General features: G+C 34.1%; 5 protein-coding genes across 6 annotated transcripts; 2 read left to right on the top strand and 3 right to left on the bottom strand.

Annotated features, from left to right (window-relative positions):
* Positions 1-1249: 1249 nt before the first annotated feature.
* LOC114162732 (subtilisin-like protease SBT1.7) lies at positions 1250-3947 on the top strand. The gene has a single exon (XM_028046695.1). It carries the CDS (start codon positions 1377-1379, stop codon positions 3708-3710), a length of 2334 nt encoding a protein of 777 aa, XP_027902496.1. The 5' UTR covers positions 1250-1376; the 3' UTR covers positions 3711-3947.
* Positions 3948-4824: 877 nt separating this feature from the next.
* On the bottom strand, positions 4825-6885 carry LOC114162111 (protein arginine N-methyltransferase 2). The gene is made up of 3 exons (XM_028045889.1): positions 6609-6885; positions 6140-6535; positions 4825-5418 (listed from the first exon to the last, which is right to left on the bottom strand). The coding sequence occupies exons 1-3, from the start codon at positions 6883-6885 to the stop codon at positions 5105-5107; spliced, it is 987 nt and encodes a 328-aa protein (XP_027901690.1). The 3' UTR covers positions 4825-5104.
* A 1619-nt stretch (positions 6886-8504) lies between these two features.
* Positions 8505-11334, top strand: LOC114162371. Of its 2 annotated transcripts, none has more exons than XM_028046239.1 (5): positions 8505-8813; positions 9333-9447; positions 9529-10167; positions 10270-10453; positions 10912-11334. In XM_028046239.1, the coding sequence occupies exons 1-5, from the start codon at positions 8737-8739 to the stop codon at positions 10935-10937; spliced, it is 1041 nt and encodes a 346-aa protein (XP_027902040.1). In that variant the 5' UTR covers positions 8505-8736; the 3' UTR covers positions 10938-11334. The 2 variants fall into 2 exon arrangements, with proteins under 2 accessions (XP_027902040.1, XP_027902041.1); XM_028046240.1 differs by lacking the exon at positions 8505-8813 and adding an exon at positions 8895-9119.
* Positions 11335-12982: 1648 nt separating this feature from the next.
* On the bottom strand, positions 12983-18864 carry LOC114164060 (cytochrome b5). Its single transcript, XM_028048539.1, has 6 exons — positions 18731-18864; positions 18609-18653; positions 16742-16774; positions 16027-16178; positions 13606-13656; positions 12983-13509 (listed from the first exon to the last, which is right to left on the bottom strand). The coding sequence occupies exons 1-6, from the start codon at positions 18768-18770 to the stop codon at positions 13162-13164; spliced, it is 669 nt and encodes a 222-aa protein (XP_027904340.1). The 5' UTR covers positions 18771-18864; the 3' UTR covers positions 12983-13161.
* Positions 18865-20871: 2007 nt separating this feature from the next.
* On the bottom strand, positions 20872-22396 carry LOC114164335 (3-oxo-Delta(4,5)-steroid 5-beta-reductase). Its single transcript, XM_028048970.1, has 2 exons — positions 22204-22396; positions 20872-22120 (listed from the first exon to the last, which is right to left on the bottom strand). The coding sequence occupies exons 1-2, from the start codon at positions 22240-22242 to the stop codon at positions 20990-20992; spliced, it is 1170 nt and encodes a 389-aa protein (XP_027904771.1). The 5' UTR covers positions 22243-22396; the 3' UTR covers positions 20872-20989.
* Between the last annotated feature and the right edge of the window lie 710 nt (positions 22397-23106).

The following is a 23106-nucleotide window of genomic DNA, read 5'->3' on the forward strand; positions in this document are numbered from 1 at the left end:
ATAAAGATAGAAGAGCAAAAGAGATATGGTAAATCCACTATACCTAAATATCTTATCTTTAATTAAAGGATAAATAAAAGTTAATGATCTTAGACCATGTGGACTCCAACTCACAAACACTAATTATATATATAATTAGAAGTTTAAGTAGAGTGGCACTAAGTCCAATTCCTTTTCTTTCTCTGTTAATAATAGCCACACTAAATGAAAGAGATTGTATATTACCTCTTCTGATACATTAAATAAATTATTCGTCTAATAAATTCAACAATTTAGTGAAAAAAAGGAAAAAAAAAAGAGTAAAAGAGTTTTTTTTTTTTTTTCATTAAAATGATTAATATTTGTATTCATTACACAATTTTAGTTTGAGCGCGTCATGATTTTTCATCTTAGAAAATATATCTGATGTTTCTCTTATCGAATTTTCCAAAAAGAAGCACTGAAATAGAAGGTGTTTTTTTTTTTTTTTTTTGTGAAAAATAATTTTAACAGGATCCTATGTAGTTCAGCGTGTGCAGTTATACATCCAACTACTACAGTTTATTAACTTTTATTTTAATGTGTTATTGTTTCATTGTATGATCAAATAAGTTGATTGGATTGTAATTAATGGAGTAACGTACTAGCTTAGTTAAGTTTAGATTGGTGGGAAGTGATTGAATTTAGTGGGATAAACAGGGAATTTAATGCCAACCAGTGCTTGTGTTTATTGAATTAATTAAATGGAATAAAATGAAACAGACTCCATGGACCCAAGGACACAAAAACAACTAGTTTTATACAAGTGATAAATGATAGTTAATAATATTCCTGATTTGATAGAACACATTTCCTAAATTACTTTTAGTCATATTTATTAGGGAAAAATTTTAGAATTAAAGGCAAAGGTATTTTTTGAATAACAATATTAGATCGAATTTGAAGATAAACATGGTTTTTTACCTTCATATAAATCAGTCCAGAATTACTAAGCAAATTTTATAATCTTTCATTTTATCAAAAACTTCAGTGCTTGAATTCCTTTTGGGTATTTAATAGAATTAAAATAAATTCTCATCAGGTGTAACAAATACCTTTAAACAATAGAATGGTGATTTTATTTTACATTTTTACGAGAAAAAAAGTTATAATATATATAAATTTGTTAACTTTTACTATACGCATTCAAAATTTGATATCAACATAATTTTATATATAGAGGAAAGTGTACATTGCATTTCCATTACACTGTTTCTTTTTTTTTCATTCCTCGTTATCATTACCTTCCAATTATTGGAAGATATCTTAGCCAGGCCCGCAACAATATATAGCAACTTTCCCTGCGTTTCTGAAGCAAATTGGAGAGAAGGCTGAGACTAAATTCTGCTAAAACTGAAATGGTGGAGCGAGAGCAAGGTGACAAGATGAATATGCTGATATTCAAGTCCCTTCTGATTTCTTTGTTGCTGGTTTTCTGTAGCAGACACACCGTAGCAGAAAAGAAAACCAATCACCACTCTAAAAGCACATACATAATTCACATGGACAAGTTCAACATGCCATCAAGCTTCAATGACCATCTCCTGTGGTATGATTCGTCGCTGAAATCAGTGTCAGACTCAGCAGAGATGCTCTACACATACCAACATGTAGCTCATGGCTTCTCCACAAGGCTAACTAGCCAAGAAGCAGAGTTACTCTCAAAGCAACCGGGAATTCTCTCCGTCATCCCTGAAGTTAGATACGATCTTCACACAACTCGAACACCAGAGTTTCTGGGGTTGGGGAACGCCATCACTTTTTCACTGCCCGTTGGAATCCGAACCGATGTGGTTGTTGGAGTGCTAGACACTGGTGTGTGGGCTGAGCTAAGAAGCTTCGATGACAAGGGTCTTGGGCCAGTTCCAAGTAGCTGGAAAGGTGAGTGTGAGAGAGGTAAGAACTTCAACCCATCAAACTGCAACAAGAAGCTGATTGGTGCAAGGTTTTTCGCAAAGGGCTATGAGGCGGCGTTTGGACCCATCAATGAAAGTACAGAATCAAAGTCACCAAGGGATGATGATGGCCATGGAACTCACACCTCAACAACAGCAGCAGGTTCTGTAGTTGCAGGAGCTAGCCTCTTCGGCTTTGCTAATGGGACGGCAAGAGGCATGGCCCCACAAGCCAGAGTTGCTACATACAAAGTGTGTTGGCTTGGAGGGTGCTTTTCATCAGACATAGCTGCTGGCATTGACAAGGCCATTGCAGATGGTGTCAACATCCTTTCCATGTCAATTGGGGGAGGTTTGACGGACTACTATAGAGACACTATTGCGATTGGAACCTTTGCTGCCACTGCCCACGGAATACTGGTTTCCACTTCAGCAGGAAATGGTGGGCCTAGTGAAGCATCTTTGTCTAATGTGGCACCATGGTTAACCACAGTTGGTGCTGGAACTATAGACCGTGACTTCCCTGCCTATGTCACCCTGGGGAATGGTAAGGCTTACACTGGGGTGTCCCTTTACAATGGCAAACTCCCACCTAAGACTCCAATTCCAATTGTGTATGCCGGTAATGTGAGTGGAGATTCAGAAGGAAGTCAGTGCAGCAAAGGTAGTTTGATTGCTGCAAAAGTAGCAGGAAAAATCGTGATTTGTGACAGAGGAGGGAATCCAAGGGTGGAAAAGGGTGTGGTGGTGAAGAGTGCTGGAGGCATTGGGATGATACTAGCAAACAATGAAGATTACGGGGAAGAGTTAGTAGCTGACTCTTATCTCCTTCCGGCATTAGCTTTGGGCCAGAAATCCAGCATTGAGTTAAAGAAGTATGTTTTCTCATCTTCCAATCCCACAGCTAAACTTTCGTTTGGTGGCACCCAGTTAGGGGTTCAACCATCCCCAGTGGTGGCAGCTTTCAGCTCAAGAGGGCCAAATTTGCTGACACCAAAGGTGCTCAAACCAGACCTGATAGCTCCAGGAGTTAACATCCTAGCTGGGTGGAGTGGTGCAGTTGGACCAACTGGTATGACTGAAGACACAAGGCATGTGGAATTCAACATAATCTCAGGCACATCCATGTCCTGCCCCCATGTCAGTGGGTTAGCTGCCCTTCTTAAGGGCACTCACCCAGAATGGAGCCCTGCAGCTATAAGGTCTGCCCTCATGACCACATCTTACAGAACCTACAAAAATGGGCAAACCTTAAAAGATGTTGACAATGGCCTCCCAGCTACACCGTTTGATTTTGGTGCTGGACATGTAGATCCAGTGGCTGCTTTTGATCCTGGCCTTGTCTATGATGCCACCGTGGATGACTACTTGAGCTTCTTCTGTGCCCTGCAGTACAGTTCCTCTCAGATAAAGCTTGTTGCAAGGAGAGATTTTACTTGCAGCAAAAGGAAGAAGTACAGAGTGGAAGATCTCAACTACCCATCTTTTGCTGTTCCTTTTAACACGGCTTTTGGAGTAAAGGGTGGTTCTCAGAAACCAACCACTGTTCAGTACACAAGGACTTTAACAAACGTGGGTGCCCCAGCAACGTATACAGTTTCAGTGACACAGTCTCCCTCGGTGAAGATTGTGGTTCAACCACAAACACTCAGTTTCCGTGAACTCAATGAGAAGAAGAGCTACACAGTTACGTTCACGTCTTCTTCAGAGCCTTCTGGGACAACCAGTTTTGCTTATCTAGAATGGTCTGATGGGAAACACAAGGTTTCTAGTCCCATTGCTTTCAGCTGGACTTGACTCTCATTTTTAAAGGCCCTGACTCTGAATTACCTGTTGCAAACGCGGCTGAGTTCAAGAATAATAGTTTATCTATGTTTTATTCTGCTTTTGGTCCAGCAAAGGGGTATTATGTGTCTCTTGCTGTTCTCTGAAAATTATAAAAGAATGATTGTACAGTAAAGAAACAGGGTAATGGACTAATGGCGTTTCTGAATGAATGAATAATGCTACTGAATGGTAATTCGTATTTACTCAGTTTTGCTCTCGTTGGCGCGTACTGACAGGTTTATCTATCAGATGGTTGATCCACTGCAGGCATCCCAATTGCATTACCAGTACTTTTAGATTTCTTTTGGTAATTTCCTAGTCCTGGTATGTAATAAATAACGAATAAAAATATGAAGCATTGACAAAAAAACTGAACTGCTAAGGTAGTAAGCTCTTTCGTTACCACCATTTAGATCACATAATCAAAAACATTTGCCCGGGAATTTACTTGTATCCCTCTTAAAACATCTTTGGTTATGTTTCTCTAAAAAAAATTCTTCCAGAGAAATATAAGAAGAAAAATTGAAACAAAATATTTTTTCAGTTAATATTAATTTATAAAAGTTCTCATTAATTTTTCCAATTTTTTGTTTTTTAGAAGTCAATCCAGGAATAAACTTTTCTATCTTTATTAGCGTTATCCATTAAAACAAATGATACTTTCTTTTTCAAGGGATAAAAAGACGCATTTGCGTCCGAATCACAAGTTAATAAAATTAACTTTCTGTTAACTACAACTCATCCCAAAATCTTGAGTCCAATTATAATGGGAAACATGTCCGGTAACCATTCATTGCCTTATTTGAGTTGAGAATTGAGAATACGATGATACTAGATTATGACCACAATGACATGATTAGATTGCTACACTCAGCTTCATATAGAAAGCTCTACAAAGAGAAAAGGGGATACAGCTCAATTTACCCTAAACTTCATCCAGTTATGAGCATTTAGACTTGAAAATAATAGCTTTTTTTTTAATTCCATAATTTAAAAACAAATCCTTCGTTATTAAATATAGTGATCTTTCTTGAACCATGGTGATTATAGTCAAAGACTTCTAAATTTAAACGACACCATGTAATGAAATAACATATGAAGTTGACTCCAACTGTATTCTTACAGTATCATTTTTAAGTTACAAATGCAACAACAGTGTTAAAACACCTTTGGACTGTAATTAAAATCAAACCATACACCACTCGATTCAATATCCTCAACAGTTTTGAAAAAACACTGCATGAGATTTCAGTCATTCCCCTTTGATTTAAATAAATAGAGGGGAGAAAAACTAACATCAATGGTGAAATCAGTAACTGCACAGGGTGCAGTTCTTCTAAACTGCAGAACATCAATTTCCTACATCATTCAGGGTCTTCTACAGACTGACAGACAGGAAGGTAGTACGTATCTAGCTGCCAATATCTTTGTTTCACACCTTCCCAAACTTGTTCTCCTAAACAATCCTTAACAGGCAATGGAATTAATTGCGTGGAATACCCCAAATTCTCAAGCTCAAGTGATACCAAATGGCAGTAAACAACATGGAAAAACGCATTACTGCCACAGAGGCCATTGAAGAATGAGTAGATACCACCAGGCTTCAATAATGTTGGGAGATGTTGGTGGAACTCCTTCAAATCATCGTAGTACTCCCCATAGGTGTCAAAGAATATTCCTGAACACAATTCATGCCGATCCAAATCAGACACAACCCAGATAAAACTCATCACGCATAATACACATATTCAACAACAATGATAATAAAGCCTAATTTTCCACTAGGTGAGAGGTCAGTGCATGGATTGCATGACAATATTGAAAACAGTTAAATATCAAATTCCCAAAGAATTGGATGCCTTTGATACAAATAAATAAAACTCCCAGATTCGAAACTAGGTCTAACTCATCTCCAAAAGCTAAAAAGTTAAAGATTTCCCTCACTTATATAGCCATAAACCATAAACTTTGGTTGTGAAAATGGATAAAGATCAAATTAAGATAGGGTGTCTGATAGGAGAGAAAGAACAAAAGATAATTAAAATAAACAATAAAAATTGCTTCCTATTTATACTCATCTCTCTATCCGTATCCTCATCTCTTCTCTACACCAACTTAATTACATCCAAACTATTTCTCTACTCTCTATCGGTTCGCAGATAATTTGATAACAGGTGGACGGTCTGATAGAGTGAGCTCTCAGCTTAAAATCAGATATTAAGCTTAAATAAATCCAAAAAAGTAGCTCAAAAAACGAAATTTGGCCGATTCCCTAGCCAATATAGGATCTCCGAAAAAGAAAAAAAAAAAAATCGTCTGTTTTAAACAGAGGACAATGGAATAAATTGCAGAACTACAATTAAGTATCAAAGTCCATGGAGATAAGGATCAGAAATTACCATCATATGTTTCAAGCTGAGACAGAACATCCTGCCATCGGCCAAAAACTATCTTCACATTTTCCTTCTGACCCCAACCGGAGCGAAGCATGCGTTGATACACCTCCGGATGAGCCTCAACGATAGTGTGTGATGCAGGTGCATACTGCTGAATGGCCGAATCCACGAGCCCCATTCCGAACCCAATATTGAGCACGTGGCCCCCTCCCGAACAAACAGCTTTGGCATGTGCCTCCATCAATGGCTTCTCCCACGCCATCATCACAGCTTTGCTTTCAGAGTCCATAAGCTTGTCTTCGCTAAAACTCACCCTATCTTCCAAATAATCGACACCGGAATCGCCGCTCTTGTTTTCCTTCCTCGCAATTGTTCCCAGAATGAGTTCGGCCTGAATCCCTGACAAATTGAAACGAAATCAGATCCCAACAGGCAAATAGTAAAACTCGGATTGGAAAAGAGAAATGTGTACCGGCGTTTAGGAGAAGGTCGAAGGCTTCGCTGTGGCCTTCCTGCATGGTGTAGTCGCCGGCGGAGAGGCCGGAGGAAGAGAGGGCGTTCCAGGGAGCACCGGCGGAGAGGAGGAGAGTGAGAACGGGTGCATGGCCTTCCTTTGCGGCGTGCATGAGAGGATTGAGGCCCTCGCCGTCAAAGTGGGTGACGTCGGCGCCGGAGTCTATGAGAGCCTTCACTCTCTCCGCGTCACCCTTTTTGGCCGCCTCGCACAGTTGCTCCTCCGCTTCCTTCATCTTCTTTGCTTTCTACCCTCAAACCCTCAACTTCCACTCTTAAACCCCTCTTCTCATTACTTTTTTATTATAATAATTCTCCTTTTAATTTTTGGTCTATGTACAATAGTTTCTTTTTCTAATTTTGAAGTCATTTTGCTCTTTATAAAATAAAACAAAATTTGATCTACATTCTTGGAAACAAATACCTTTATAAAATATAAATAATTAATTTTAGTTCCGTACATTCATTTCGAAATAAATGATATGTTTTAGAACTTATAAATTATTTAGAAATAGCATGTACTGATATTTTATTTGATTAATAGTCAATTCTCTAATTAATAATTAAAATGTTTAAAAACATTATCATAAAATATAACTAATATTTGTTTTACTACTTCTTCATATTTAATGAAATATATAAACTATTAACTAATGTCAAACAGAGGAAAGAAAAAAACAATTGTTTTAGCGGTTGAAGAGTGAAAAAGATAGATTAAATTATATGATTTTTCTTCTTATCTTTTTATTAGAATCTTTTGCCACCTTGATATTCATTCCCATCTGTTGCTTGATGCGATGGAATGTCTTTTATAAGGACCTAGATTCTAATTTTTTTTCTGGAAAAAATTATATTTTCAGTAGTTTATTTATTTTATTAATTTTTTTGTATCTTTTAAAAGCAACATATTTTTTTTCTATTATGTATTTCAATAGAAATACACTGCATTATTGAAAAAAGGGTGTTTATCACAATTGTGAGTTATACATGGATTGAAATTGAATATCTATTAATATGACACAATAAGTTTAGAGATAACACGTCTTGAAAATAAACTTTTAATAGTTTTATATTTTACATTTTTTTTATTTGTCGGAAGTTTCACCTCGACTACAAAAGAGGTCAATTCACAATATATGAGTGGGTGCAATCCTCACTTTATAAGTCGGTTTTGTGAGATTGAGTTAAGCTTAAAGTTCACTTTTAACATGACATCGTAACGAAGTTAAAGCCTATCCTAGCGAACTACTTTCTTGGACATTTTGTTACACACATTATCGTATGTGTTGGAAGTCCCACATCGACTATAAATAAGGTCAAATTTACAATAGATGAGTGAGTGCAATTCTTACATTAAGCTTAAAGCCCACTCCTAACATTATTTTAAAATTTACAATAAAAATATTATTATTAATTTCATTTATATACATACCTTTCATGCTTTATAATAACAAAAATATAATATCTATACTATATATAAAAAGATTCTTATTTATATTTATTTTCTAATTTTAATCTTTAAATAAGTCTTTTAAATTAAATAATTCTTTTAAATTAAATAATTATTTTATTTATATTATATGTTAAGTGATTATTTATGTAAAATGAACCATTTAGTTATTTAATTATTTTTTAATAATAATTACCTATAAAATAAATAAAAATTATTGACAATAAATTTTAAAGATTATTTATATTTAATTTTATAATTATAATTATAATAATATTTATTATTTTTTAATATTTAAAAAAAAAGAAGAAAAAAGAGTAGAGTCTGTGTTTTTACTCGTAAATTATAAAGGTGATTCAGGTGGTACTAATATTAATAAGTGAGACGCGAGGGACCTTATAATTTGATGAATAAAATGGGTGAGGTAAGAAGAGGGATATAATCTAATTATTCTTTCTACTTTTTGGTTTCATTGCAAATTGCAATTCCTCCCATTATTCTGAGAGAGAACAGAATAACAAGAATTTCTCTTCCAATTAATTCACCACCTTTCCCTCTATCCCCAACACAGATTACCCACTATTTTCTTTTCCATATTCCAGTTATCATACATTGGTTATATTATCATTCAATATTCATGGCGTCGAGTTTTGATCGATGGGAAAAAGATCCTTTCTTTAGTGCTGCCGAAGAAGTTCAGGAATCTTCTGACAGGTAGATGTCGTTCTTCCAAATAGGTTTTGCATTTGGTTTTCATGTTTAATCGAATCCTTAATTTGTTTTTTTCCGAAGAATGTAGGTAGGCATAATAGAATGTAATCTTGCCATGTAATTCCATTTTGGGGGAAATAAATGCACCTCCCAATACCTACCTTTTTTTTTTCTCCCAATATTGAAAAGCTTCAAGGTTTTTAAGTTCATTTTTTTGTGCACAATCTTAAAAGAAGAAGCCTGAATTGATGCCATCTTCTTGTTATTATCATTAACCAATATATTTGGGAGCTTTGGCTCGTGTACAAGGTAAGGTTTCCTCATAAGCTTCGACCCTCTGGTTTGGCTTTGAAATTAATTGTGGGTCAGGGACCGACAACATAGTTAAAACTTGTCAGTCCTGTTCATGGATGTGTTGCTGGAATTGAACTTAAGTCTTCCTCAGCGTGTGTTGCCAACTGAACCACATATCTATTGGGCCTAATTTTCTTGTTATTGACATGCTATGATTGTGTTTTCTAGGATGGAATCTATCTATAGAACATGGATTCACACAATGAAGGATGCATCCAGCCTGTGGAACTGTGATGAGGCCCGCCGAGATCTACAAACTGCCATTGGCACTGCTACATGGCAGGTAATTTCTCTTAGTAAATATAGTTTCAAATTATGTATCATCATAACAAAGCATGTGGTTGCACTTGTATGGCTTATGCAGTTAGAGGAATTTGAACGGGCTACACGGTTAAGTTATAGCAAAGTTTCAACTGAGGATGCAAGAAATAGACACCGAGATTTTGTTGATGCCATCCGTGACAAGATTAGCAATGTTGAACATTTGTTACTAGAACCTGTTCATTCAGGTACCAAGGCATCTCTGCCTTGGCCGCGTCTGGATGAAGGAGAACGTGATGAACTAGCATCATTTCTCTCGGGAACATCGGCTGCTGTTAGCAAAAATCCTGCGAAATGTAACAGCAGAGATGGTGAAAATGTGCAATTAAGTGACAAAGATTCTATCCCTAATTGTTCAAGCAATTTACATATTTCATCTGGGTGGGGTTCGTCTGATGTAGCACAGGAAAAGTCACTTGGGCATCGCAGGGCAGCTACTGCTGATCCTGATATTGGTTCTTGGCAAATCACTGTTACTGATGGTGTGCAAGAATCGAATTCCTCCAATGGTTCTTCCAGTCTAAATCCTGTGCACAAGGTAGCAAGTCTCTCTGGATTTTTTGGTTCCGTGGATACTATCTCTAAGTTGAAGTGGCCTAAGAATGGTTATAGAAAGCTGAAACCAGTGAATCATTGTGAAGAAACGGATAATGCACTATTACCATCGGCTGGATTGAATGGGGTTTGTGCTTTAGCTGCTTTTGTTTTTTAACGGAGATTTGCTTGTGTATGTCATTGCTTTTGCTTAATTATTAATCTTTCATGTTTATTTTTCCAAATAAAGGGCATCAAGGCATACTATGAAGAAAGTAAGAATTGCCTTGATAATTATGATGAATCTTATGATAAGCAACTCCACGGGTGGTATGGGGCTTTGCAAAGGCAGCTTCAAAGATCTCAATACCAAATGCAATACAATCGGCATGTTCAAATAACTATCTGGGCTGTTATTCTCCTTTGCTTGATTGGTAAGATTTAGATCTTTGTTTGGGTGTTTTAAAGAAATGTATGCACTTGCATTCTCTCAGATTTCTGTAGCTTTTATCATACACTACTTTATTGGTGGAATTTCACCTCCCTTGATCATGAAACTATTTTCGTCTCTTTTTACTCCTGGTTCCTTTGTTTCTGAAAGGCAGAAGGCTGCTTCTTGGTGCTCTTCGTTCCTTTCTGTACACATGATTTCACACATAGACATGAAGCTATTTTGAACTTATAAAACTTTATTATTCCAGCATTTCCCTTCTTCTCAAGTCTTCAATCTATTTATAATGTTTACACTGTATACTCTGAAATTGATCACATACATTGGTTGTCCAAACAGTGCTAGTAATCAGCAACTGCACTCCTAACTATTTTCTAAACCTCTAACCCTGCTTATTGCTTACATAGTATATGTTGCTTACTATTTTTTATTTGCCTGCAGTTTTTATTGCTTTTTGCACGATGTAGAAAGGAAAATTTTGTTACATTATCTATCACTTTCTGGAATGCGGCTGGCAGAATCAGGTTGGGACAAGCGATGCCTTGATTCGAGTTCATATATGTTGTCGCATAGGCAAGCGAGAGGCTTTTTTCTGGTTCTCGCTGGCATACATGGTTTGATGTAACATTTGAATGCTTTGATGTCACTGTTTAGAGTCTTCCATTGCACAGTGTAGCACTTCCTAGCTGTTTTTCTCTTCATGGTATCCATTTTTCACCTATCTGAGAATGGTATCGAGAAGAGTGTTGTATTCCCTCTTCGCTTTTGTACTATATCAGGAGATCAAGATGTACAGAACTAATTGAATGGACAGTGTAACCTATATAATTTCTCATGGATGCGATAACTGTGTTATCTACCAAAGATTTTAGGTTTGCGATCACAATTTGGGGCCAATATCCATCTTCATTCATGTCAATTACTAAGAACTAATGAGATTTACTCGTTGTTATTATGCTAAGTCTAGAGCTAAGGAACGATTATATATTTTTCAAGGGCTCAACAAACAAAGATTTATTAATTGTTGTACCAAGTCTATGGAACACCGAGTCTGTTATTTCAATGATTTTGTATTAGTTTTATTGGATTAAACTTTCATTTTTGTTTCTCATGGTTTTTTCTCTTAAATTTTCACCGGATTACAACTGTAATAAAAAGACAGTTTTTATTGTCCTACCCAGACAAGGCATTGTCTACTGAAAAAATATACATATACCATTTCATGTGTTTTATAGAACAATTTCTTTTTGTTTCTTCCTGTATAATGTATTAGTGTACTCATATTATGCGTTTTGGCTCTCAATGATCGATTACACGAAAAAAAATTTGACTTATATCACAATTTTCAAATTATGTAGTTTGAGAATTAAGTTTGTATAATTATTATGATAAAAGAATTCTTTCAAAGAATGGGTGGTCTTCCCTCTACAAATTCGTAGAGACTTGGATAATGGTTGGCACAAACTTTCAAATGTTTCTTAAGAATTTAAGTGAGTTAAATAATTTTGTTCATGTTAAATCTAAAATGAGATTTAGGTAAGAAACATTTAATGCGTATATGTTTTTTAATGATAGTATAGTATAGAGGTTTGTTTATAAAGACAAAGACTATTATTTTCCAGTCCATTGCTTAAGAGTAGTGGTATTATTATTAAGATTTTTTTTTTCAAAATGGATTCTAAATCCAAATATTATTAATTTATTATATACTTGCTAAAGATCTATAATTACTATCCGGATGGACCAATTTTAATATAAATAAGAAATAATCAGAGAATAAAGTATATAAAAAATCATTAAATATCTTACTTTAATATTTTAAATTAGAAGTATTGTTTTAACATTTTATATTATTCTTTTTCAAGATTTATTAGTGTTGAATTTGCCTTTATATGAACTCTATTAAAAAAAATCAATTATAGAGGTTAAAACCAAATAAAACAAATTATCCATTGTGCCGAAATGTAGAATTGTGTATTTTGTTTACTTTTGTTTAAAAAATCATTTGTTTTTTGTCACTTAGAGAGTTTGTTTTACCAAACACATCTCATGTCATAGTCCGTGTCAAATAGATAAAGTAAAACAATAAATTAACACATAACATCATGAAATAGTTAAGTTAGGTGCTACAAAGCAATTCTCTTTAAATTTTCAACCAGGTGTCAGGAGTCTCTTTTATATTACTTGTTAAGAAACCTATGTACGTATTATGAGAGTGAAACGTGGAAGGAATATATAAGTTTTAAGAGAAAACTTACATATCACACATATTGAAAACTTATTTAATGCATAGTTTATTTAATGCATACTTGTCTAATGCCTGATACATTCATAAACTTATTTAATGCATAGTTTATTAAGACAGAACTTTAAACCTAGCTGGAAAACATTACCAGCGATGGCATTCTACACTAGTTTTGTCATGATTTTTATATGTTTGAACAAATAGAAAATGAACAAAATTTAATCATAAAGAAAACCGAATATTGTATAAGAAAAAAAACATATTTGGTTGAAAAATAGAAAATGAACAGAAAGAATAAAAAAAATAGAGCTTATACATATTCTCCTCGTTGAACCCATGTTATTACACCTTCCAATAGATAGATATGAGTAAAGAACAATCTGAATTAAAAGCTAACACACGCAACAAATAGCATTCATATGATCAACGAGTTTGAAAAAGAAGAGCTAGTAGTGAGGGACGGTGAGGCATCGATAGCCAAAGTAGAGAGTAGCAACAAGAAGAGGAACAAAGAACTCGTAAAATGAGATTGACTTATAGTTTGCACCATCTTTGATGACGAAGGCACTCATCTCTTTGGTGTTGGATTCCGTGTCAACAACATCATCGTTCATGTCTACCTCTTCAACCTTGGCACCTTGCAGAACACCAACCTGGTACTTCACTACCATGTTTTGTGCTGCTTTGCTGTGTCCAATGGCATCAAACTGCTTCGTCGCCTCCTTCCCAGCCACTTCTAGAATCACCTCTTCCCCTCCCGGGTGTTCCTGCAAGAACTTTGTCACATCCAAAACCTACAAAAATCAAAACATCTGAGTGAATCTTTTTGGTATATTGTTGCTGATGATGATCGAGAGTTACAGTGTTTAACGTAACAAGGCAGTACTTACTCTGCCATTGATCACCACCCAACAGTCTCTGTTGGATCTGTGTTGAGCAACCTGTGAGAGAGTGAAAACCCTTGGTTCGGCCATGCTTAATGAATGAGATTTTGGTGAAGTTGGTATAAGAAATGAGTGTGAAAGTATAAGACACGTACGTAACCAAATTTATAAATGAAACGGTGGTAGATAGGTTGCACTTTCCGTTTCTACCACCACGTGCTTTTCTTCCTCATAGTTATCAACTACCAGTTCGTTCATCATGTGCATGGGAATAACTGCCAAAATCTATTTATGGCTTATATGATAAGTGCTACTCTTTATGATTAATTTCGTACCAACATCTAGAAGATGATTTCGAAAATGAATAAGGAGAATTCAATTTTATTTATTACTTCCCATACATTTAAATTGTTTATTTATAAAAGAAAGAGTTTATTTTAGATTAACGTATATATATAATGTAAATTTTGTTTAAATCGCTTGATAAATTATGAATTGCTTAACGTTAAAAGAATGTTATACTTAATTATCAGGTAAATAATAAGAGAATCCTACGTTTTAGTTATTTGATCACATTAAATATTAATAATAGTAATAATTTACAGTAGATGAAAATAAAACATATTGATATCTAATCATAGTACGATTGTCATTAACTCTTGTCATTAAACATGGTTTTATAATTAATTGCGATGAACATTTCCTGATGAGAATAAGCCTTCAATTGTCAAGTTGAAGTTAGGGAGAAAACAAAAGTAGTTGCACCTAGAATTAAACAAAAGCTAAATCATTAAACTAAATTAAGAAGAAAAAAATCAATGTGCTCGTAAGTTAAACTTAATTTAGGCTTAAATTGGAAAAACATAAGCATAAGTTGATTATTTAGATGAGTGGTTTATCTTAATGATATGGATCGGGCATACACATTTAAACACTACACACAAAAAAAAACACCCAGATATTCGTAATACTAATTTAATTTTATGAGTTTTACAATTAGCTTAATGTTATTGCTTAAATATTTTTTCCCTATTAATTTCATTAACTCAGAGCATTTTTTAAGGAATACCATTTATTTTATCAACGTGAAATTATTTGCTCCAATGGTAGATCTTGCCAGTCAAATCTGTTTGTAATCATCTTCAAATGACTTTAAAAATTAGATTAAAAACTAATATGAATTGCTTTATTCATAAATTAATTTTAGCTTATGAGGAAGTTATATATATTATTTTCTAAAAGTGCAAATGGAAAAGTTTTTCGAACAATCTATTTGATTGTATTTACTTCAAGAACAAAATATTTTTTATTTAGTTTATAAATTTGAAGGAAGAGGGAGAATTTAGAAAATTAAGAACATTGATTTTTATGGTATTATTCTCTTCAACTTATTTTAGAAAGGAGAAAAATAATATATCACTTTTAGGATATTAATAAAATCATACCTTTATTAACTAAACAATCGAATCATTCTGTTGTCGTACAATAAAAAAAAAAACATGAAGATTATTGCCTACTTCTCTTCTCCCCATCAAAATAAATCCTCTCAATTATAATGAAAAAACAAGTTTTTTATCAATATAATTTATAAATAATATTTTAATCCACTTTTTTATTTATTTTTAATTCATTATTTTTATCATATCATCACATCACATCACTAAAAAAATTAAAATAAATAATATAAAAATGATGAGAATGATAGACTAAAAATGGATCAAAAGAACTTTTACTGTAAAAGTATGTCACTGCAAAAAAAGTCTTTTTAATGGTATAAAATCTGTACAATATTTTCTACTAATTTTTCTCTGTTGAAGAAATTGCTAACGGTTTAACAACTACTAGAAGTTTCTTGAAAATTAAAAATCCAAATTAATTTTTAATTATGAAAGAAAAAACACACTAAAGAATCAAATGTTCAAATCCATTTTTTATGATGATCAAAATTACACATTCATAAAACTAAAAAAACAAAAGTAAATTTATTTCCTATTTTCAGTCTCTTCTTTCAGAATATACTCGATGAAAATGAAAAAAATATAGAAAAATAAAGTAAACACTATAAGTTTTCATTGAAGAAAAATAGAAAAGGGAATGAAAATGAGAGAGTAAAAAGTAGTGTATAAAAATACTATTCAGATTCACTTTTTACTTCTCTCCTTCCCATCTGCATGCTACCAAACAAACTCATTTACTACCAACAGCTCCATATCCACTCCACGACTATAAGCACACCATTAGTTTTCTTGAAATAAAATATGCGTACAGATCACATTACCATTCGGGGCAACCATTATCCAAAAACTGCTACAATTTGAAAGGAAGATATCAATCTCCACAGGTTCTTGTTATTACAAATTCAATTTAGCTCCATAGGTCGACCAGGAATTTACAAAGTAGAAAACACTACTACCGTGCACCTCCAGCTTCTGTACTGGGCTTTGAGAACTCCTTGCTGTTAACTGTCTCCTTGCTATCAAATTCCACTCCTTGAAATGTGACCCGTGAGGACCGATATTTGCTACCAAAGGCAGTACCAAACCCCCAACCAAGTCCTACTCCAACGCCACAGCCTCCACCTTAAAAATTAAATCCAACATACCCAATTCGATATTGATAGGTCAAATTCATAATATTTGATTCATAAAAAAAGATTAAAAAAACTCGGTTCTTGAAGATAATACATGATTTCAATTTAGCCGCATTAGAAAAACTCTATATACAGTCATTTCACTGGCTATGACCATTGTAAAACGTGAGATTGACATGATAAAAGCATGCAATACAGAAACAAATTTGAAAATAATTATGTATGGTCTTTATACATGACCCTAAACCCTGTTATATAAAAGCAATACACACACATATATTTGGGGGGAGGGGGTTAGAGCAATGATGGCAACCCTATCCCATAAGGTTAGTAGGTATTAGCACTAACCAACAAACAGAAGGGTAGATAAATTAGAAAACGATTTCCAAAAAAGTACCTTCGAAGAAAAAGTCTTTAGGTGTAACCTGTAAGATTAAGGTTTTGGAGAAAAAAAGGCCACCCACATCATGCAGCATGTTATAGTCATAACCATTGTATACTGAAAATTAAAACTTAGAAACAGTAAAGAAAGCAGATTCATGATTATTGTACCTGCACCAAGACCCAATAAGTTCAATGGCATACCTGTGCAATAGATCAGATACATAAATTATGACCAGAGTAAGAAGAAAATGATTTCATCTAAGTATTATTTCAAAAGAGATACACTATATAAAGAAGATTACAAAAACCATAGAATATTTACAGAATTAACTAGGAATCACAAAGTTACAGGAATAAAAATAAAAATAGAATACTTGAGTGAAATCTTTCCTATTATTGAGATGCTGTCATTCTCTTAGAATAAAATATATATTGATCTAGCTACCCAGCATTAGATCAGTATTTCCACAAGACCTTTGTGAGCATATCTACTTCCTATAATTTGGTTGGAATGCAGTACCTGGGATATGACGCAATTAAGTTTCTGTGAATCCTTACATGCTTCATCCTATTAGGTTTAATTGGATTATGAACTAACCCTTCTTGCAAAAAAATAAACAAATAAAAACTCAGTAATTAAGAAAATTAATTAACATCATTTAACTATATCAATCTAGTTTAACAATTAATTTCCCCGGATCTACCCTTTATTAGAATTTGTTATCAAGAATAAAAAAATGTCATTGATCATAAAGATCCAATCAAATGAACGATATTTTGAAGATAGTGTCATTAAATAAGACGAAAGTAGTTGTTATTTGTTAATATTCTATATCAACATACATGCGATTTTCTTTACATATATTCGAGATTAGAGGGATTATGACTTTGGCTGCATTGCTGTAAGTGTCACTAAAGAGTTTCACAGGTTCATGCATTGGAAGAGATAAATCTTCAAGTAATCTATCTTAGATCAGTCCGGCACACCTTCAGTGATTGCTCTATATTTTGCCTCTGTAGTGCTCCTAGTCACGACAGTGTGTTCCTTGCTTCTTCCAGTCCCCAGTTTCCAGATACGAAGGACTCTGTATCCTCAACTGAACTGTCTAAATCACCTTTGTATCCAGGAGATTAAGAGTCAAGATTTTGGAGAATGTAGTTTGTTCATAAGTGAAACGATTAAGACAGCTAGAGGGCAAAATAGAAAAGGACAGATACTTCGCAGAAGAGTTGACTGGGGAAAGTAACAACAGATAGACAGAATTTGGGAGGAGTGTGATTGGTTTAGCTGAAGAAAATCCACTGAAATTTTGGAATGAAAATTAACACAGAACTGAGGAAGGATGATAGAAAATGTAGTCCAATATTCTCCACTCCACACTACCATATTTGGCCAATAATAAGTAACTCTGGTATGAAAATGAGCTCAGAGCAAGTTTGGATAAATTCCAAGATGAAATATGAACCAAGGTGATAAAAATGAATCAAAACTTCTCACGGAAGAAAATATCAACTTAACTTATTTATCTTTTTCAAAAGCTCTATCATTTAAATCAAATAGTATTTCACATAAGCTAGAAAAAAACTAATCAAAACTAGGTCTACATTATAAGACTAAAATTTCTTTGTACACCCACATTCCATTCTCTGCCAAAAAAACTGAGTTAAGATTAAAAATTCCATTTCCACACTCCTCTCCATTATCCAGACTCAAAAAATTCCATATACCAATACACAACAGTTATCCGAGCATATCTAACGAATTCGTTTGGAACGCCGATATTAACACGAAAATGAAACTAAAAGGATTTTAAAACTACATCTAAATTGCCAGTATAGTCTCCCGGATAAGGACCACTAAAAGATTATGAGACCTTAAAAAGACCTTGTAAACAGCGGGAATTATAAAAATTGCATTCCCATGGCACCGGAAAACGATATCAAAAAGGTAGAGAAACCTCTTAAGGGATTCAATTCAAACTATTTGGAAATGAAAGTGAAGCAGAGAAAATAAATGCAGCATGCTGCCACCGACCTCCGAAACCCCATCCTATACCGAAACCGCAACCTACGCCAAAACCTGAAAAAAAAAAAATCGCGTGCAATTAGGATTTGAGATTCGAAATATGAAGAAATCGCGAAACTCAAACGGCGTACCAAATCCAACGCCGGTTCCGTTGAAAGTTGTGATAACCATTTCTGATTTCTTTCCTTCTTTACGAGTCAGTATACGGAGTAAAGGGAAAAGGCATAGTGGAGGGCCTAATCAAAAGAATCAGCGCAAAATGTCAATTACTATTCTTCAGTGGAGAAACTCTTTTTTAGGCTTTTTCTTCCTGAACCCCCTTAATTTCTTGGTGTACCCTATAATTTTCAAAATATCTATTCCACTTCCTGTAAAAGTGATTTCTAGATGATTTTGAAACTTTTGGAACATGATTTTTAAAAAGAAAATTTCAAAATGAGATTTTTAGAATATATGAAATACATTTTGAAAGTTTTTGAAAACAGAATTTCTAAAACAATACAATACCTTAAAAAAAAAGTCTAAAACAAATTTTTTGAAATACATGAAATGCCTTTGAATAAGAGTTTTTTCAGAGCGACCTTTTGTTTTGCAACAAGGTCAGTGAAAGGCAGTGAAAGGCGGTGACAGCAGAGTGATAATGTGGTACAGTAAGGAAGGCTATTTTAATTATTTTCAGTAAGTATGGGGTGAAGTAGTAATGATGGAGTGCAAGAAACAAAACAATTTTTCATGGGCCCACGTTGACCTTACAAAATGAAAGGCCATTTGGACTCAGAGGCTTTTTCTGGACTAAAACCCTTAAAAAAGTCCACTATGACTACCTAGCATACATTTTGTGATTCATTTGATCTAGGAGAATAAAATTGTCACTCACAACAACAATATTTAAGTATCAATTTAAAATATTTACATATGTATTTTTATTTATAATTTTTATTTCTATATTTATTTCTTCAAATATAAGTCCCTTAATTTGTAATTATCAATACTTTTTGTTCTTTAAATTCTTTTACACAACTTTGATATTTTCATTTTTAACTATATACAATTGCACGTGTTTTTATTACTTTAGACATTTCACTCAGAGGTTTGAAAAACATGTTGACCATTCAAAAGAATAAAAGCAACATTATAAAAGTTAATTTCATAGCGATTTAATATATTTTTTAATTTGAAAATTGAACAAATTTACAGATAGTAAAATAAAGTAAAGGAAAAAAATTGGTCAAAAAAAACATTCAGAAAATAAGATGATAGATAATTAAAAATAAGAAAATTGTGAAAAAAAAGGTCAATGACCGAAACCATGATTTTATAAAAGATAATATTAAACTTTTAAACTTATAAAGTTTTAGTCAGCGTAAAACCCTCAAATCCGTTTAGATAATACCATTAAATCAATTATTATTTTGGAGGTATTTTTTTTTCTTCAAAATTGATAACTTCATCACTTTTATCTTTAAGTAACGTCTTAAATGGTTAGAGGGAAACATGTGTATTCAATCCATACCTATTCAATATCTTATAATTTAAATTTGAATTTGTCTCACATTAAGTTCGATTTAGCCGAGTAATTTGAATACATGTAAGATCCTTATAATCACTACAATTTCTTTCTGAAAATGTGTCGTACTTCTCTCAGATTCTAGACAATTATTTTTCTCTATATCTTCTTGTGTTTTTCATTTCTTGTTATCTTAATTCTCATTAGTTTGAATCGGGGAGTCAAATTCTTAGTAAAAAAAAAAAAATCAATCCATCAATTATAATCTTACAATAATATTGCCGCTACATTAATTACTACCATAGTTTAGAAGGTTGTATCATCAAGAAGAAAACGTGATCTCAGGTCTACTCAATGATTCTAGGAACTAATTAGAAACATTATCATCACATTCTCAAAATTTTGTCTTTCTTTGGACCTCTGTGTAGTGCGTGGTAACCATTACTTTGGTCAAATGTATATAGATTATCAGAGAAACGCAACTACTTCAAGTGCAATAATGGACTCACTCTATTCATTTAGGCGAGTAGTTGAATTCACTTGTTTCACATTAGTAGTCAAATCAATTATCTCCTGATATGTATTTAACAGATTGCAATCCCTTTTAGTAACAATAATCACTGCTATAAATGGAACAACAACTAAACACGTCACCGGAATCTGGTACTTGCGTTTCATTCAATACTTCTACCCCTTTCTGGAGATCTAGCTCTCGATACAAAATTAGAAATTCAATCCTTTTCAAACACAATTGTGCCATTATCATACAAAACAGAAACAGAACACGAATGTGCGTTTTATTTATTCCAGATAACTTACAAGGGAGATAAATAAATCAAAGCAGAAACAGATACCCATTACAAATTAACCACAGTTCAATTATTCAAGGCACAATCTTATAACCCTTGCTCTTATCTATCCAACTTATGAACGAATTCTTGGAGTTCCTGAATCCCAAAAACCCATGTTCTTTGGACTTGTTCATGCTATCTAAAATTCCCTCCCCGGAGAAAATAATATCCACAAACCACCAATCACCAACCTCGTCAAGCTTGGTAGGTAGAAGCTGATTCTGACTCACAATCTCATCCCAAACAGGACCCTTATCCTTCATCGCTTCCGAGAGCCTCAAACGCGAACCTTCTTCAAAACCGTACTCCTCAATCCCAAACTGTTCAGCCAACACCTTCCAGAGATGCTTCCACTTGAACACATCACCATTGGAACAGTTAAATGCTTCATTCCGCGCATAGGGGTCAACAGCGGCCCAAATATGCTGCTCCGCAATCAAATCCGCATCGGAAGAAAAGGAATAACTCTCCCAGGCGCCTTTGGTGCCGGGAAATCTCAACGGAACCCCCTCGTGCTTGCAAATTGCGGCGTAAACGCAAAGACTCCCAACCAGGTTCATCAAACTGTAGGGAGAAAAGCCAAATATTGTTCCGGGCCTGTGTACGGACCAAGTCAAACCCTCTTTCTTAGCGATTTCTTCAAAGAGAATGTCCTCTTGAGTGTAGTAAAAATTAGGCGTGTCCAATCGCGGGAGATCCTCCGTGAAGGGGGGCTCGTGGGGTTGGATCTTGCCTACGGATTCGAACGATCCGAGGTAGTGCTTAGTCCCTGTCTGGAGGGACACGTGACGCAGATTGGGAGCATTGGGGATAACGGCACGCAGCACGTTCCGTAACATGGCGCCGTTAACCTCGCAGTTCTCAGCCTCGGTGGGGCGGTTAGTCCACGACACGAAGAAAATGTGCGTGACGTCGGTCAAGACGGAGAGTTTGCTTTCGGCGTCGCCGGGATCTGAAACGTCGCACTGGACGTATTCGATGGGGTGATCGGCGTTCCACGGCGGACGCGGCCGCCGTGCCACGCCATAGACTTTCCATGGACCGCCGGGGGTGTCAGCGAGAGGCAGGATCTCGGCAAGGCTGTTTCCGACGATGCCCGTCACGCCGATCACCAGTCCCACACTCTCGAAGCTTCGCGGAGTGTCGTCTTCCTCGAATTTCTTCTGCATCAGCACAAGAACAAAAATTAAGAAATAATAATTGAATTGAACAGAGGAAAAACATCATGAATAATTGATGAACTTGCCTTCGCAGCGCCGATTGCTCCAGCCCACCACCAACTCATGTTTTTCTGGTTTGGTTTTGAATCTGATAGAGCGAAGTGTTTAGGATAAACGAAGAAGTGAGTCTGAGTGGTTGGATTTAGCAGATGCAGAGGCTTTATCGTTTAAGTTCTTGGACTTGCAGATTGATTTATTAGAATTAATAACAACAATAATAACTATAGATGACCTGTCATGATAATTCTAATCGGATAAAGCCAACAAAAAACACAAAATTGAAAATTTGATGTTTCTTGCTTTATTTAAATATTAAATATTTAGTATGATAAATATATAGCGGCACACAATTAATTTTATAATAAATATATTATTATATTATTTAAACTTTATATTAAATAAAATGTGTTTAAATATAGTAATTATGTTGTATGATTATAATAAATAGTTAAATGTGTGCTATTTTTTGTAAGTAATTATTTATGATATAAAATTACTAAAATAAAGTTTAAGGATTAAAAGATTTTATAAAATTATTGTATTATTTATGAGGACACTCCTAAAAGGATCAAATACTTATACCTGATAAAAAAAAGTAAGTGTTTCTAGAAGATGAGAAAACAAAAAGCATTTTCGTAAGAGGTAAACTCATGTTCTAAAAAACAATAAAAAGATATTGAATAAGAGATCGGAAAAGTGAAATACCAGTCAATAAGTTGTATAATCTATTTTTTAATATAAAAGTGGATAATTTGTTATATCTTTTAGGATTGTATAGGGTTTAAATTTAAGTGGTGTTTATAAAAATAGTATTTTTAATATACTAAAATTCACATATATAAAATATGTTTAAATATATAATAAGTCAATAACTATGATATGTTTATTTTTAACTGTTTGTATTTTTTCCACAAAATTTTTAATATTAC

Source organism: Vigna unguiculata, chromosome 9, assembly GCF_004118075.2.
Source record: "Vigna unguiculata cultivar IT97K-499-35 chromosome 9, ASM411807v1, whole genome shotgun sequence".
Lineage (NCBI taxonomy): Eukaryota > Viridiplantae > Streptophyta > Magnoliopsida > Fabales > Fabaceae > Vigna > Vigna unguiculata.